The 14,795-nt window shown below is 36.9% G+C and overlaps 2 protein-coding genes across 3 annotated transcripts in view; both read left to right on the top strand.

Moving 5' to 3' along the window:
- Nucleotides 1-14,795, top strand: part of LOC137247551 (uncharacterized) — a 93,799-nt gene that overhangs the window by 21,556 nt on the left and 57,448 nt on the right. The gene's annotated exons all lie outside the window — the stretch shown is intronic.
- On the top strand, nt 2,148-6,772 carry LOC137249321 (zinc finger protein 429-like). Of its 2 annotated transcripts, none has more exons than XM_067780676.1 (5): nt 2,148-2,846; nt 3,101-3,198; nt 3,261-3,363; nt 3,424-3,660; nt 3,731-6,772. In XM_067780676.1, the coding sequence occupies exons 1-5, from the start codon at nt 2,206-2,208 to the stop codon at nt 4,041-4,043; spliced, it is 1,392 nt and encodes a 463-aa protein (XP_067636777.1). In that variant the 5' UTR covers nt 2,148-2,205; the 3' UTR covers nt 4,044-6,772. The 2 variants fall into 2 exon arrangements, with proteins under 2 accessions (XP_067636777.1, XP_067636776.1); XM_067780675.1 differs by having other exon boundaries at nt 2,924-3,198; nt 3,731-6,768.

The following is a 14,795-nucleotide window of genomic DNA, read 5'->3' as shown; positions in this document are numbered from 1 at the left end:
GCTTGTTAAAAACATCCGGGGTTTCCTTACGCTAACATATCTTTAGAAATTAATCTAGAGTTTATTATCTATAATCTTGAAGTTAATCTAAGTTCCTTTCGAGTATTATTAACTAAAAAAAGAAAGCTAACCGAGGGATTCAAAGGGTTGTGTAGCGAAATATATAGCTTCTCCAACCCCATTGTCAACCTCACCTTCGAGCGGCGAATCCCGTTTCACTAACATACGAGGCTCTGGCGACCCCAAGCTCCTCATGGAACTTGGGCGTGGGGGTGACCTGATGGTTTAATGTGGCCATATAAATCGTTCCCGAGATGGTCGGGCCAGCACCTTAATGGTGCTGTGTTACCGGAGCGTGCCGGATCTGTATCCGGCAAACGACCATCACATCGATAACACTCCCCAAAGCCTTCGGCGAGTAACCTAATCGCTACAACAACAACAACAAAGCTAACCGAAGGTGTTCTTACTAGTGCTTTTTATATTTCGTAAAGAAGGAATCGCCTCTCGCGAAATTTTTTGACGCATATTAGCAGTGAAGCTCTTCTAGACTAATACCATTTAATGCACTATAATTTTAATATTGGACCCATAATTATGACATTTTTTCGGTAACGTTTTACCAACGTTTTACACCACCTAATTTTTATCGGAAATTATCAAAGGTTGTATCAAAAGACGCGCCTTGACCTCCGTTTTTAGAATCCAGAAGCGAAAATTAAAATTTTTATTTCTGTCAAAAGATATAAGCAAAAAATCGGTTCTAATTTTCGTGTGGTTTTGTTGTTTGTCAGATTTGTTGTACACACACACACACTAATGCAGAAAGGTGTTCTGCGCGCATTTAGTTTTGATCACCAAACCGGTGTCGGACCCACCCAGGGTAACGTGTTATAGGCGCGGCCAACGGCCGCCAACGCAGAAAGGTGTTCTATGCAAAAAAAACTAAGGGTAATAGTCTAGTTGAGGGGTCGACTGCTAATACGCTACCAAAAATATCGAGAGAGGTGTCAAAAGACGCGTCTTGACATCAGTATTAATAATCCGAAGGCGGAAAATAAAAATATTAACGCGTTCAAAAGATATTAACGAAAAACCGAAAAAAGACCCGCGGGTACCTCCGAAACCGGGGGTCGGATCCATAGTATTTTTGCGCAGAACACCTTTCGGCGTTGGCGGCCTTCGGCCGCGCTTATAAAAAATAACCCTGGGCTACGCCATGCCACGTCCGGGTGTGTGGTTTAACCGTGGCTACCGCCACGGTGATGCACAATTTTTTTGGTGGGTACAAACACAACAACAACCACATGGAAATCGCCAACTTCAACTGCAAATATCTCCGGACAGAGATAAAATTTTTCTTTTCCGCCTTCAGATTATTGTTCTCGAGGTTAATACGCGTCTTTTGACATCTCTCTCGATATTTTTGGTAGCGTATTAGCAGTCGACCCCTCAACTAGACTATTACCAAACTAAGGATAGGCCATGTTAAATTGATCCCGCGGTAGTCGGGCTTGTACCCTTAAAGCGCATGTTACCGGAACGTGATATATACAGCAAAGGATCATCAACATTGAAAACACAACCCACAACATTCAAGAGTGTCTTATCCCTGCAAGAAGAGTATTGGTGGGTATGTCGATGATGCCACTTATACTAAAGATATGTGTGGTCATCTTTGTGTGTGGCACTGCTACAACAATATATATGAACTATTTATGAAAAACATGTTTTGTAAGAAACTAATTATTACATTTATTAAACTTGCAAAGTTCATATTTACAATTTGTGTCTGTACTCTTTCAATTTCCTGGAATTGTAACTTCTTTTGAAGTTAATTATACATATATATATTAACTTATTTATTCATAACACATTTAAATATACCTACACAAAGCATTGCTGCATACACACCCCCATCTATACTTGTTGGCGTTTTTCGCGGGTGCGAGCAGCAGTGAACAAATTTGCTTGGAAAAAAGGAACAGATGAACAAAAAGAACAACTTGTTCGTTCATCAGAAAAAGAACGAAAGAACCGAATCTCTGAAATGAACGAAAAAGCACAACTCTATCGAATGCCAATTAAATCGATACGCACAGGCAAATCGATTTGTGGTTGAATCGATATAAAACCGGCATCTCTAATGCTTGGCATATAAGTAAATCAAAGTGATTTTTTCCAACTGAAGAGAAACAAATAAAGATGGACACAAGAACAAGGGAGCAATTTTTCGAATGTGTTTGTCGCACTTGTATGCACGACCTAGTGGAAGAGTTTTCATTTAATGTAAACTTTAAACCAGAGCAACGGTGGCATTCTTTATTTGATAAAATTGAAGAATGTGAATTTTTACCTGCAGTTGAATTACTGTCCACCACAGTACCCCAAATAGAAGTACATTTAAATGACGAGTTACCAAAGAAAATTTGCCGTAAATGTCTGGAACGCATGCAGAGTATTTTCCGGTTTCAGCAGATGTGTCTACAGTCTGACAAACATATGCGTAATTTGATCGCTAGTGGAAATGTCGACGTGAAGGTGATGACAACCGATGGATCATTCGAAAATGAAACTAAACCAAACGACTTTTTAGCACAAGAGTATTTTGTTAATGCTACAGAGCAGAGAATTGATGCTGAAACTGTGAACGCATTGCCGGAAACACTGAATTCAAGTGCCGCTGCTGATCCTCTACAAGCTGATGATAGCCGCTGTGAAATAATTGAACCTTGTAATAACGATGAATCAAATGGTAAAGATCGCGAAGATGAAGCACCGCTCACAGCTTTCAGTATAAAACTTGAAGAAGTGAAGAGGGAAACAGATGCGAAACAAAATAACTTGTAAGTATGAAAAAACGGATTTATAAAATGAATTGCATTACATTTGCATGTATATATATCCAACTCGTTACACATAGCTCTGCCACAAATAACTGCTCTCTATGCAACAAGTCTTTCAAAGGACCACGGGCTTTGAAAGCTCATTTGAGATGTCACAAAAAGATGACGGATAACAAGTTGCCTAAATATACATGTGAAATATGTAATAAGACTTATGATGCGCGGCGTTCATTAACAAGGCATACAAATATTAGGCATTCCATAGAAAAACCCACGAAAATACCCAAAAAGCCAGCCGTACCAAAACCAAATAAAACACAAAAAAAACATTTATGCGAGATCTGCGATAAAAGTATGGTTTTATAAACTTTGAATTAAATTATGGATGTAACTTTAACTAAGTCACTTTTTAAGCTTTTACAAGATCTACTACACTAAGAGAGCACCTATTAATACATACAAACACTGAACGGTCATATTTGTGTCCCGAGTGTGGCAAAGCATTTGCTAAGGAAAGGTATTTACATATTTATGTTCATTAGTGAATGATATATCCTTATCTTTGTTCTATTCGCAGCCACTTAAAAAATCATTGCCTACGTCACAGTGATGTTGCTGCTTTTGAATGTCCTCATTGTCCAAAGAGGTTTCGTACCAGGAACGATGTGTCCAAACACAAAGTTATACATCAAGAAATAAAAAAACACATTTGCGATGTATGTGGAGATCGCTTTGTTAAAAGGCATCAGTTAACGGTACATAAAAGATATCATACAGGTATAAAACCGTATAAATGTGACTATTGTGATATGCGGTAAGTCATATCTAGTATATTATCTCAAGTCCTTCAAAATGTTTGTTTTTCGTTTCACTACAAAAAATAGTTTTGTGTCCAAATACAACAATCGCTTGCATATGCGCACACACACTGGCGAAAAACCATACCAGTGCAAATATTGCGAACGCGCCTTTGCCCAAAGCAACGATCACATGAAGCATTTACGCACTCATATCGGTGATAATGTTTATAGATGTGAATTGTGTCCGTCGGCATTTCGTTTAGCGTCAGAGCTGCGTGTGCACTTTGCTACACATAAAAATGAGGATGGAGATACACGTGAACAAAATTTAAAAGCGTTAAAGGAGGCAGAAGCTAGATTGCAATTAAAGTTGGCCAAAAAGCAAACAAATGCATAGACATCGCTGGAGAAAGTGGATAGGATAAACAGGCAATATAAATTATACATGTAAAGGGACAAAAGAACAGCTTAAATATGTCTATACTTATATTAAAACCTATGACTATTTAAATGTACAGAATCTAATCAAAAACATAATAAGGCTTTTAAATTAGGCACCGATAAGGTTGTTATAGACTTCTTAGTGAAATCCAATGTTATGTAGCCGTAAATGTTGAGATTTGTACATCTTACCAGGACTTGAGCACGTTGTATTTTTTTTTTTTTTTCTAAACAATAACTATCGGCAAACTTTTGAAGAAAAATACTTCAATTGAAAACACTTCAATTGCAATATGAGATCCCGACAAAATCCGAAATGCCGGCTTTTTAATAAATATCATCGGAATTTCGGAAATGGAAAATGGCTAGGGAAACCCGGGAACCGATATCTTACAAAGGTTTTGAATCTGGAATATCTTGTGCAATCCAAGGATTTCGGGGATTAAAAATCACAGTCCCGGAATTTTGGGGATTATCCATAAATAATTAATTTCTCGCAACTTTTGGTAGCAGTCTGCATATTAAAATCTATCCTGAAGAATTAAAATCGCGCCCATTTCTTTTAAATTTAAAACGTTTATTTAGAAACAAAAAAGTGTTTAAGTTGACTTTAACAGACTTAAAATGATACTTAATTTACAGCTAATTGTCTCTTGACCGAGAGGTTAGACGAACGCATCGTCTGCTGACGTTTTCGTCTCCAGTTGCGATCGGGTATCTTCATGCGATAAAGACACTTCCCGAAGATATGTTCCGGTAATAATCACCATTAAGGTACAAGCCCGACCATCTCGGGAATAATTTAATATTACCACATTGAACCTTCAAAGTCCATGGAACTAGGGGGAGGCCAGACCCTCGGCTGCTAAAGAAATAGGATTCGCCACGAGTAGGTACGGTTGAGAATTGGGTTGCAGAAGCTATAAATTGCGCTGACAACCTCTTGAAAGAGTTGCTTCTTACGACAGGCCACCTGCCGCGGGTATATTGTAAGTCCCCTACCCGTTTGTCTCTACTTAATGTTTGCGTTTCTTACGTTGCTTTTGTCTCCGTTACGGTAATAACATATGCATATGGTGAAGTTGCCGGATGAATATTTACGTATTTTCGAAGGTTTTATTACTCCTTTTTCTGGTTGATTTTTATTATGAGCTGGCAACTTTTGGATTAAATTTGTTGTGTTGTGATAACATTGTTGTTGATAGGCCTTTCATAGTTTAATTTAAAAAATCAAGTAAATAAAGATTTTATATTGTATATTGCGGAACTATACAAGGAACAGCTGATTATAAACTTTTTTGTTGATTTGATACATCCACTTCCACCGCAGTACGATTTTGACATTAGTCCTTCGAATTTACAAAAACAAAGTACATGGTAGTTTTATATATGTTTGTAGCTATGTCACAATGCCGCCACCTTGTATGGTACCGCCGTGGTATATTGCTTAGAAATCAAATCTTCCAAACAAGTCCTACTTTGGACTGAGTAGGCAATTGAATAGGAGTCTGAAGAAATTGAAAGGCGAATAGAGAAAAGAAGATTGCGCGACTACACCAATGTAATGGAACTACCTGAATAAAAAATAAGCATTTTCTTTTTATTGCTGTAATGTCCAGTTTTTCAGTACAGGTTTAACCCTGCCACTTAGGCCGCTTAAGCTGAGATGAGCACCAAAATTTTATGTTATCGAGCAAAGTGGCATAAGTTGAATTTTTAAGTTTATTTCATACAAATTCTAGTCAAATTTTTTAAATCATCAAGAAAAAGCTTTTGCTTAGATTTTATACACTTCAATTAATAATAATTTATCAGAGCTGCTGAACCCCTATACACTTGTAGCACTTTTGTTTTTGCTTTGCCCTGAATCATACGCACAGATTCAAATTTTTCACACTTTGAATATAAAAAAAATTATTTTCATAGCACTCCCATATGCCCTCACATATAATGCCTTGCAGATGCCGTTCGGGGTCGGCATAAAATCAGTAGTTCCAGTCCCGCCAATTTGTAGAAAAAATTAAAAGGAGCACGACGCAAATTGCTTCTCGGCCTAAAATCTCCTCGGAGGTTATCGCGTCACATTTATTTATTTTAATACTCAGTTGAGCAAAGCTCACAGAGTATATTTACTTTGATCGGATAACGGTTGGTTGTACAGGTATAAAGGAATTGAGATAGATATTTTTATTTATTTATTTATTGAAAGCCATATGGCCTATAATCCGTTTGATTTTATATAATTCGTATTAAATATATGTTTTACAATAATTATATAATAGGTTTTTAAATTTCTTCAAATTATTGCACGTTTTAATATCTACAGGTAACTCATTAAACATTTTCAAGCCTTTATAGTACAGATCTAGCTTTGCATTTTCTGTGTGGCAACGTGGTAATGTGAAATTGTGTCTATCTCTAGTAGGATAGGTGTGTGTATCACTGCTTTAGCTTAAGTTATCTCTCAGGTAGTCCGGAAGTGCTCCTGTCTTAATGTTGTATGTATATTTCATTGTGTGAAAGGAGATTAGTTGCTTTACGTTCAGCCATTTAAGAGTGTTCAGCATTGATGAAATACTAGTGTCGTACCGCGCGTTGAGTATATGTCCCATTGCTCTATTTTGCATTTTTTGCAACTTGTTTATTTGTGAGTCCCATGTGATAAACAAAACACTGGCACAATATATAAAATGGGGTTTTATCGTGGATTTATATACTAATATTTTATATTTCCTTTTTAACTATTTGCATGTTCTTTTCATAAATCCAATTTTCTTTGAGATTTTACTCACTACGTAGTCAACATTATCACAGAATTTTAATTTATTGTCAATTATGACGCCGAGATATTTGCCTTTCTTTACGTCCCTAATGGTTTCGTTTTTTATATTTAAAGTATGTGGTTCTAAATTTAGTTTATTTTATGTGGATATAACCATGTAATTTGTTTTTTCCACATTTACCATTAACTTGTTTTTACACAACCAAATGTAGAGAGAATTCAAGTTCTCCTGCATTTTTTCAAAGGCCACGCCTATATTTTCTTCACTTATTGTCAACAGAGCATCATCTGCAAACAGTTTTATTTTACAGTTCTTTATTGACGAGGCAATATAATTTATGTATACGTTGAACAGGATTGGCGCTAAGACTGAGCCCTGTGGAAGTCCTATGTTAATCGGCACGCTATCTGAAATTGCTTCATCAATCACTGTGTATTGTGCTTTCTATTAGTTAGGAAGCTTTCGAACCACTTCAACTCAATACCTTCAATTCCGATTCGTTTCAATTTCTTTACCATCAGGTTCCGATCAATGGTTTCAAACGCTCTTTTGAAGTCAATGAATACCACTAATATAGTCTTTTTTCTTCGCATATCTTCTTTCCACTGAGAAATAACCCATGTAAGAGCTGTTTTACAAGTGTGTTTGTCACGAAAACCTGATTGCTCTTTAATAAAAATATTGTTTCTTTCAATATATTCAATTAGTTGATTTTTTACCACCTCATAGTGTTTTTAATAACTCCCTCCGTTAACAATTTTTTGCCACCAATCTTGTGGCTAAAGCTTTTCACAATTTCCTCTATATTTTCTGTATTTACTTCAGCAAATTTAAAAGGAGTGTTAGTGTTAAAGTGATTACAGTCGTTGTTCTCAATTATCTCAATGCTTTCATTTTTTTCCACTATACTTTACACAAAGAATATATTCAACACCTCAGCTATACGGTTTTTATCATCAATCCGCTGACCTTCGTGCTGTATCACCGTTATATTCAGCCCAATTCTAAACGAAAACTCCGTGCGAGTTTTTTTCCCTTCTACCATTCCTCGTATTCTAAATAAAAATTCCTTGTGAGTTTTTTCACTTCTCCCTTTCCTCGTATTCTGAACAATGTTCGAAAAAGCGTAAACGCGTTATGGGAGAAAAGTAGGTATTATGAATGTGAGGGAGATTTCTTTACCATTTCATAGGAGTTTTTTCATTAGTTAAAGGGAATGTATAAAAATAGTTAGAGGAAATTGGTTATTTTAAGAAAGAACACTTATTTGTACAAATTTGTGCTAAAATATGTATTTATATTCGACCACAATATTTTCACTGTTAATACAACAACAACAACAACCACAATATTCTTTGAGTCGAAGAGTATATCATAAGCAACGGAAGAGCTCTTCGTATATTTGATGCAACCATCCAGAAATTGCGCAAGGATTTTTAAGAAGGCTTAAATAGGTTTTGGCATATGATGAAAGACTAATTCAACTCGACTTGGCCGCCAGAAAATAGTTTTGCTGAATGAAAGCAGGCAACTCCGCCGGATTTGTGTTATCCCGCCGTCTTCTTCTTTTTATGCTCCTCTGTTGATGTTGCTGTGGCACCAATTCGTTACTCATTTCAGTGAATACCACATGAAATGCAATACTATGCATTGTTTATATTTTATTTCTTAATTTCAAACAAATTGGCAACAATAAATAAACTTTTCTATTTTTAAACAAAATAAGAAATGCGCAACGAAATTTCAATTGAGAAAACAGCTGACTTCGAAAATTCGAAATTCCTATTCTCCAATTATTCTTCTCCCTAGGAGAAAAGAATTGGAGGAATTTTTCCGCGGGAATAAAAAAGTCCGCGAGAACAAAATTCCGCGAGAATATTTAGAATTGGTGTGATTATCTTTCATATCTTGGTAGCATATAGTTTGCTTCAAGTACTTCCACATTAACTTGCTGTCAACACTGTTTGTTGTAATTTTATGCTCTATATATTTAATTTTTTTTTATTTTTATCATTTTTTTTTTATTCTTTTTTGATGCTTGTGAATTCAGACCAGTCTCCAGACTAAGCCAACAGTTTCCTTTTATTTAAATTTATCAGTTCATAATCGTACCACTTGTTTTTTTATTTCAATATTTATTTCTTTAACGCAGGTTAACTGTTGCATACAATTTAATAAGCAAAAGTCTAAGTATGTGACCATGTCATTCCGATTTTGATTCATTATTTCTGAAAAGTTAACGTTTCTTAGTAGTGCTAATATGTTCTCACTACTATATTTTTCCCATGATGTTATTCTAGCCAGCGTTCTATTTGGGATCTCAGTTTTGATATTAATACTGAACATAATTGTCTCGTGGTCTGATATTTTATAAGTATCAAGCCTTTTACACATGGTAGGTTCCTCGTTTGAGTATAGTAAATCGATTTTGGTCTCAGAGCCTTCTGCTATACGCGTGTTAAAGTTAATTTTTTGATGCATGGAAAATGTGTTAAATAGCTCATTTAACCTCAGACTATATGTTGATTCTCTATTCATATTGATATTAAAGTCACCAATGATTGCATTGTTATACGATATAGACTTCCATATATCAAAATCATCAGTATCGAAAAAAAATTTGATTGAGCCATGTCCGTCCGTCCGTTAACACGATAACTTGAGTAAATTTTGAGGTATCTTGATGGAATTTGGTATGTAGGTTCCTGGGCACTCATCTCTGATCGCTATTTAAAATGAACGATATCGGACTATAACCACGCCCACTTTTCGATATCGAAAATTTCGAAAAATCGAAAAAGTGCGATAAATCATTACCAAAGACGGATAAAGCGATGAAACTTGGTAGGTGAGTTGAACTTATGACGCAGAATAGAAAATTTGTAAAAGAGGTAATTTAGAAGTTTTGCAAGCTGTAATTTGGCAGTCGTTGAAGATATCATGATGAATTTTGGCAGGAACTGCTATTTCTATATGTATGATTAATAAAAATTAGCAAAATTGGAGAACGACCACGCCCACTTAAAAAAATGTTTTTAAAGTAAAATTTAAAAAAAAAGTTAATATCTTTACAGTATATAAGTAAATTATGTCAACATTCAACTCCAGTAATGATATGGTGCAACAAAATACAAAAATAAAAGAAATTTTCAAAATGGGCGTGGCTCCGCCCTTTTTAATTTAATTTGTCTAGGATACTTTTAATGCCATAAGTCGAACAAAAATTTACCAATCCTTGTGAAATTTGGTAGGGGCTTAAATTCTAGGATTGTGAAAAGGGGCGAAATCGGTTGAAGCCACGCCCAGTTTTTATACACAGTCGACCGTCTGTCCTTCCGCTCGGCCGTTAACACGATAACTTGAGCAAAAATCGATATATCTTTACTAAACTCAGTTAACGTAATTATCTGAACTCACTTTGAATTGGTATAAAAAATGGCCGAAATCTGACTATGACCACGCCCACGTTTTCGATATCGAAAATTACGAAAAACGAAAAAAAAAATGCCATAATTCTATACCAACTACGAAAAAAGGGATGAAACATGGTAATTGGATTGGTTTATTGACGCAAAATATAACTTTAAAAAAAAACTTTGTAAAATGGGTGTGTCACCTTCCATATTAAGTAAAATAAAATGAAAAAGTTCTGCAGGGCGAGATCAAAAGCCCTTGGAATCTTGGCAGGAATAATGTTCGTGGTATTACATATATAAATAAATTAGCGGTACCCGACAGATGGTGGTCTCGGTCACCCTGGTCCACATTTTGGTCGATATCTCGAAAACGCCTTCACATATACAACTACCACCACTCCCTTTTAAAACCCTCATTAATACATTTAATTTGATACCAATATCGTACAAAAACATTATAGAGTCACCCCTGGTCCACGTTTATGGCGATATCTCGAAAAGACGTCCACCTATAGAACTAAGGCCCACACCCTTTTAAAACACTCATTAACACCTTTCATTTGATACCCATATCGTACAAACAAATTCTAGAGTCAGCCCTGGTCCACCTTTATGGCGATATCCCTAAATGGCGTCCACCTGTAGAACCATGGCGTTCTTAAAATACTCTTTAATACCATCCATTTGATACACAAGTCATACGAACACATTTAAGGGTTACCCTAGGTTCATTTTCCTACATGGTGATTTTCCCTTACTTTGTCTCCATGGCTCTCAAGTGAGTATGTAATGTTCGGTTACACCCGAAATTAGCCTTCCTTGCTTGTTTAAATTATATATACTTCATTTTATTTTCGTGAAAATCTTACATTTGAGTCCAGTTAGAGAACCACAAGTTGTTAATTAAATTTTTTCAACTTCAGTAATAGCATTTTTTTATCGCCCCTCAGCAGTGGGCTCGCAAATACTCAGAGTGTTTTTCCGCTATTAAAAGCTTTTCAGCGAAAATGCATCTTCCTCGCAGATGCCGTGCGGAATGGGTTTAAACAACGCAGATTGAAAGAGAAGCTCGGCCTAAATCGCCTCGAAGGTATATCGCGCTTTATATTAGGTTATGTTGAACTGGCCGGTCAATGAGAACCTCACATAGACTGATTGAGTCCGTAGGGCTACCAGAAGTTTGTTTTAACCACCAAACAGAAAACCCCTATCAAAAACCAGGACCTATGTTATAAAATAACTCCGTCCTCGCAGATGCCGTGCGGAATGGGTTTAAACAACGCAGATTGAAAGAGAAGCTCGGCCTAAATCGCCTCGAAGGTATATCGTGCTTTATGTTAGGTTAGGTTGAACTGGCCGGTCCATGAGATCCTCACATAGACTGATTGAGTCCGTAGGGTTACCAGAAGTTTGTTTTAACGACCAAACAGAAAACCCCTATCAAAAACCAGGACCTATGTTATAAAATAACTCCGTCCTCTTGGCAAATACTAGACGCTTCCTAGGACTTAAGCCACTTGCTGCTTCTAGATCTGATAGCTGTATCACTCCTAATAGCTGGAGTCTTAGCCTGGCAAGTGCAGGGCACGAGCACAGAACGTGCTCGATCCTTTCCTCCTCCAACCCGCACTTCCTACATAAGCTATCACTGACCAAGCCTTATGTTGATTTTTTTTTAATTTTTTTAAGGTACATTGTGTCATCGTCGTCAGAATACGTGCAATAGTATACATGGCCCAATAAGCCGTTGCCACGCCAGTTTTTCAAATTTGTAAAATACGTAATTTAAGTCATCATTACGAGGATGTTCCCCTTAATTTTTAAGATTGCAGCTCTTCGTTATTGCTCCCGACTTGAAGGCAATAGCTCAATTAGGAATTAAAATATCGAAAAGTCAATTTACAGGATATATTTGATATACATATAAAAACTCTGCGTGGATTTATACCGATTACGGCCACTCCTTGTAGGAACCTTATTCGTGTTCGAAAGGAGCGGCCTGACAAATTTCATTAGCAACAAACGAGAATTTTGCTATCAGACCAGCTTTGGTGTTAATAGATGAGGAAGGAACGGAGGTGCGCTTAAACGTGGCGTGAATCGCTCTTGGTTGTGAACAGAAAGGAGCCATACATGTTTTAAAGAAATCGCGTCGACAACAAGTATTAGGGGTTAGCCTAAGACATCACGTTTTACATGTGATATATATGTGCCCGTTTTATAAATATGTATTTCTTCGGTAGATGGGGCAGTGCTAGTCTCTAGGACCGAACGAAGGACAGTCTCTCCACAAGGAGCTACTCATTGTGTGACAAATTTTGAACGATCCGAGAGAAATTGAGCCATGCTATATTGAAATGCCATGCTTTCGTCCCGGAAAAAACCCCGAGTGACTCCAGTACATATACCAAGCTACCGGTGGAGGTGCAGATTTTGTACGTACGTATTTTTCTTTTTTCTTCAGTAGAAGCATGCGTATATATGTGTGTCGGGGGTTAAAACAACATAAAAACAAGAAATACCTACTCGTAGATGAAGGCTATTACGATCAATACATCGTACAATTGTTTGTATGTCCCTTTGAAAATCAAATAGTTCTGCTGAAATAGTAAAAAAAATTGCTTTTACTTATTTTCAGCAAGTAATTCGTAACCAGAATTTCGGCTGTTAAAAAACTGAAAAATGTTTATTTGAAAATAGTTGATCATGAAATACTTATAGCTTCAAAGCACAGTAAAATATTGTCACGGATATTAACAGCACTAAGTTATACCATCACTAAGGCGATGCCAAGGCCACGATAAGCAGTATTTACGTCAATAATCAAATCATGTATACACATATATAAGGCAGCCGAAAGATGTCACACACATATGCATTTACTATGTATGCGCGAGAGACTGTAAACTACAACCATTCACATAAATAATTCAATCATTATGTATCTACATAAACGAATAAATAATTGCGTCTACACATATGTACGTATACGAGCAGCGGAGCGGCAATGCACAAACACATGCATATATCTTATCTGAGTTGTCACAAGAGAGAGCAATAATTTGTGCACGTAGTTGTGGCTGGCGATTTTGTAGCCGAACTAACTAGTAACTTCTGGAAATCGAAGAGCCTAGAAGTATGCAGCGTAAACTATAAAAGCGGAGCAGGCGAGTAAGAAGTAATTCAGTTTGATTTGAGATTTGGATTAAGCGCTATCTAGCGAGCTATAGCAGTATTATTTTGAATAGTAGAGTTTCATTTGAGCTGTAAATCAGTTTGGTTAATAAGCAAGATATTCGTTGCAAAGTATAAGTGTTATTGTGAAGTACTTGAATAAAGGCCATTTTGCATTATTACATATTGGAGTTATTTATTCAACAGTTTAGTGATACGAACTTAGCAGAGGGTTGCAAATAAGAGGATTTGCAAGTAAATTCGTTACAATTGGTGTCAGAAGAGGAATTGTTGAATAAATTCCGAAGAATGGGAATACAACTTGGACATGGCAAAGTTCAGTGAATTAAAGATCCAGCAACTAAAGAAGGAGTTGGAGAGCCGTGGATTGAATACAAGCGGCGTTAAACTTGAACTTCAGGCACGGCTACGAGAGGCAATGGAAGCAGAAGGAATTGATGTGGAAGAGTATGTCTTTCATCTTGATGGCGAGGAGACAACAAAAATTGAAGAGAAAAACGAAACATCGCAAAGGGTTACCAGCACAGACTTGAACGTGATATTGGCTGCAATATCTGCACAAACGTCGACAGTAACATCGAAAATTGAAGCACAAGATACACGTATTTCAGAAATGTCGACACAAATTTCTTCACAATTGGAATCACAGGAGGCACGCATTTCAGAAATGTCGACACAGATAACATCCAAGATGGAAACTCAACTGGAAGAACAGAAGACATATATGGCATCACAATTGGAAGAACAGAAAACACACATGGCGTCACAAATTGCAGAACAATTAAAAGAACAAGAGGCACGCATAACATTACAGCTCGAAGCACAAGAACGTATCTCAACAAAGCTGGAGGCACAGGAAACAAAATTCTCATCGCAGCTGGAGGCTGTTAGTGAACGACAAAATAAAGTGGAGGCCGAGATGGATGCTTTGAAAGATCGGATTCAGGAGTTACAATTGAACCGTCCAATCACTTCAACGTCTACTCTGAAGGTAAAATCCCCAACGTTTGATGGTTCTGTTCCATTCCAGGTATTTAAGCTCCAATTTGAGAAGACGTCGACAGCGAACAACTGGAATGATGAAGATAAAGTTGCAGCTCTGTTCGTGGCATTGAAAGGGCCAGCAGCCGAAATCCTACAGACGATTCCCGAAGGAGAGCGGAACAACTATGAAGCGTTGATGGCCGCTGTCGAGAGACGTTACGGAAGCGAGCATAGGAAACAGATATTCCAAATTGAGTTGCAAAACCGCTACCAAAAAGCAAATGAGACATTGCAGGAGTTTGCTTCAGATGTTGAAAGGTTGGCTCATCT

Source organism: Eurosta solidaginis, chromosome 4 (genome assembly GCF_040869045.1).
Source record: "Eurosta solidaginis isolate ZX-2024a chromosome 4, ASM4086904v1, whole genome shotgun sequence".
Classification (NCBI taxonomy): Eukaryota; Metazoa; Arthropoda; class Insecta; order Diptera; family Tephritidae; genus Eurosta; species Eurosta solidaginis.
Note: the sequence above shows the minus strand (reverse complement) of the source record. Positions and strands in the feature narration are given on the sequence as shown.

Excerpts from the sequence above, each read along its gene's own strand:
- LOC137249321 (XM_067780675.1), top strand. The coding sequence starts at position 2,206 with ATGGACACAAGAACAAGGGAGCAATTTTTCGAATGTGTTTGTCGCACT. Across the intron at positions 3,199-3,260 it reads ATGCGAGATCTGCGATAAAA|CTTTTACAAGATCTACTACA; the intron begins GTATGGTTTTAT and ends TCACTTTTTAAG. Across the intron at positions 3,661-3,730 it reads TGTGACTATTGTGATATGCG|TTTTGTGTCCAAATACAACA; the intron begins GTAAGTCATATC and ends TACAAAAAATAG.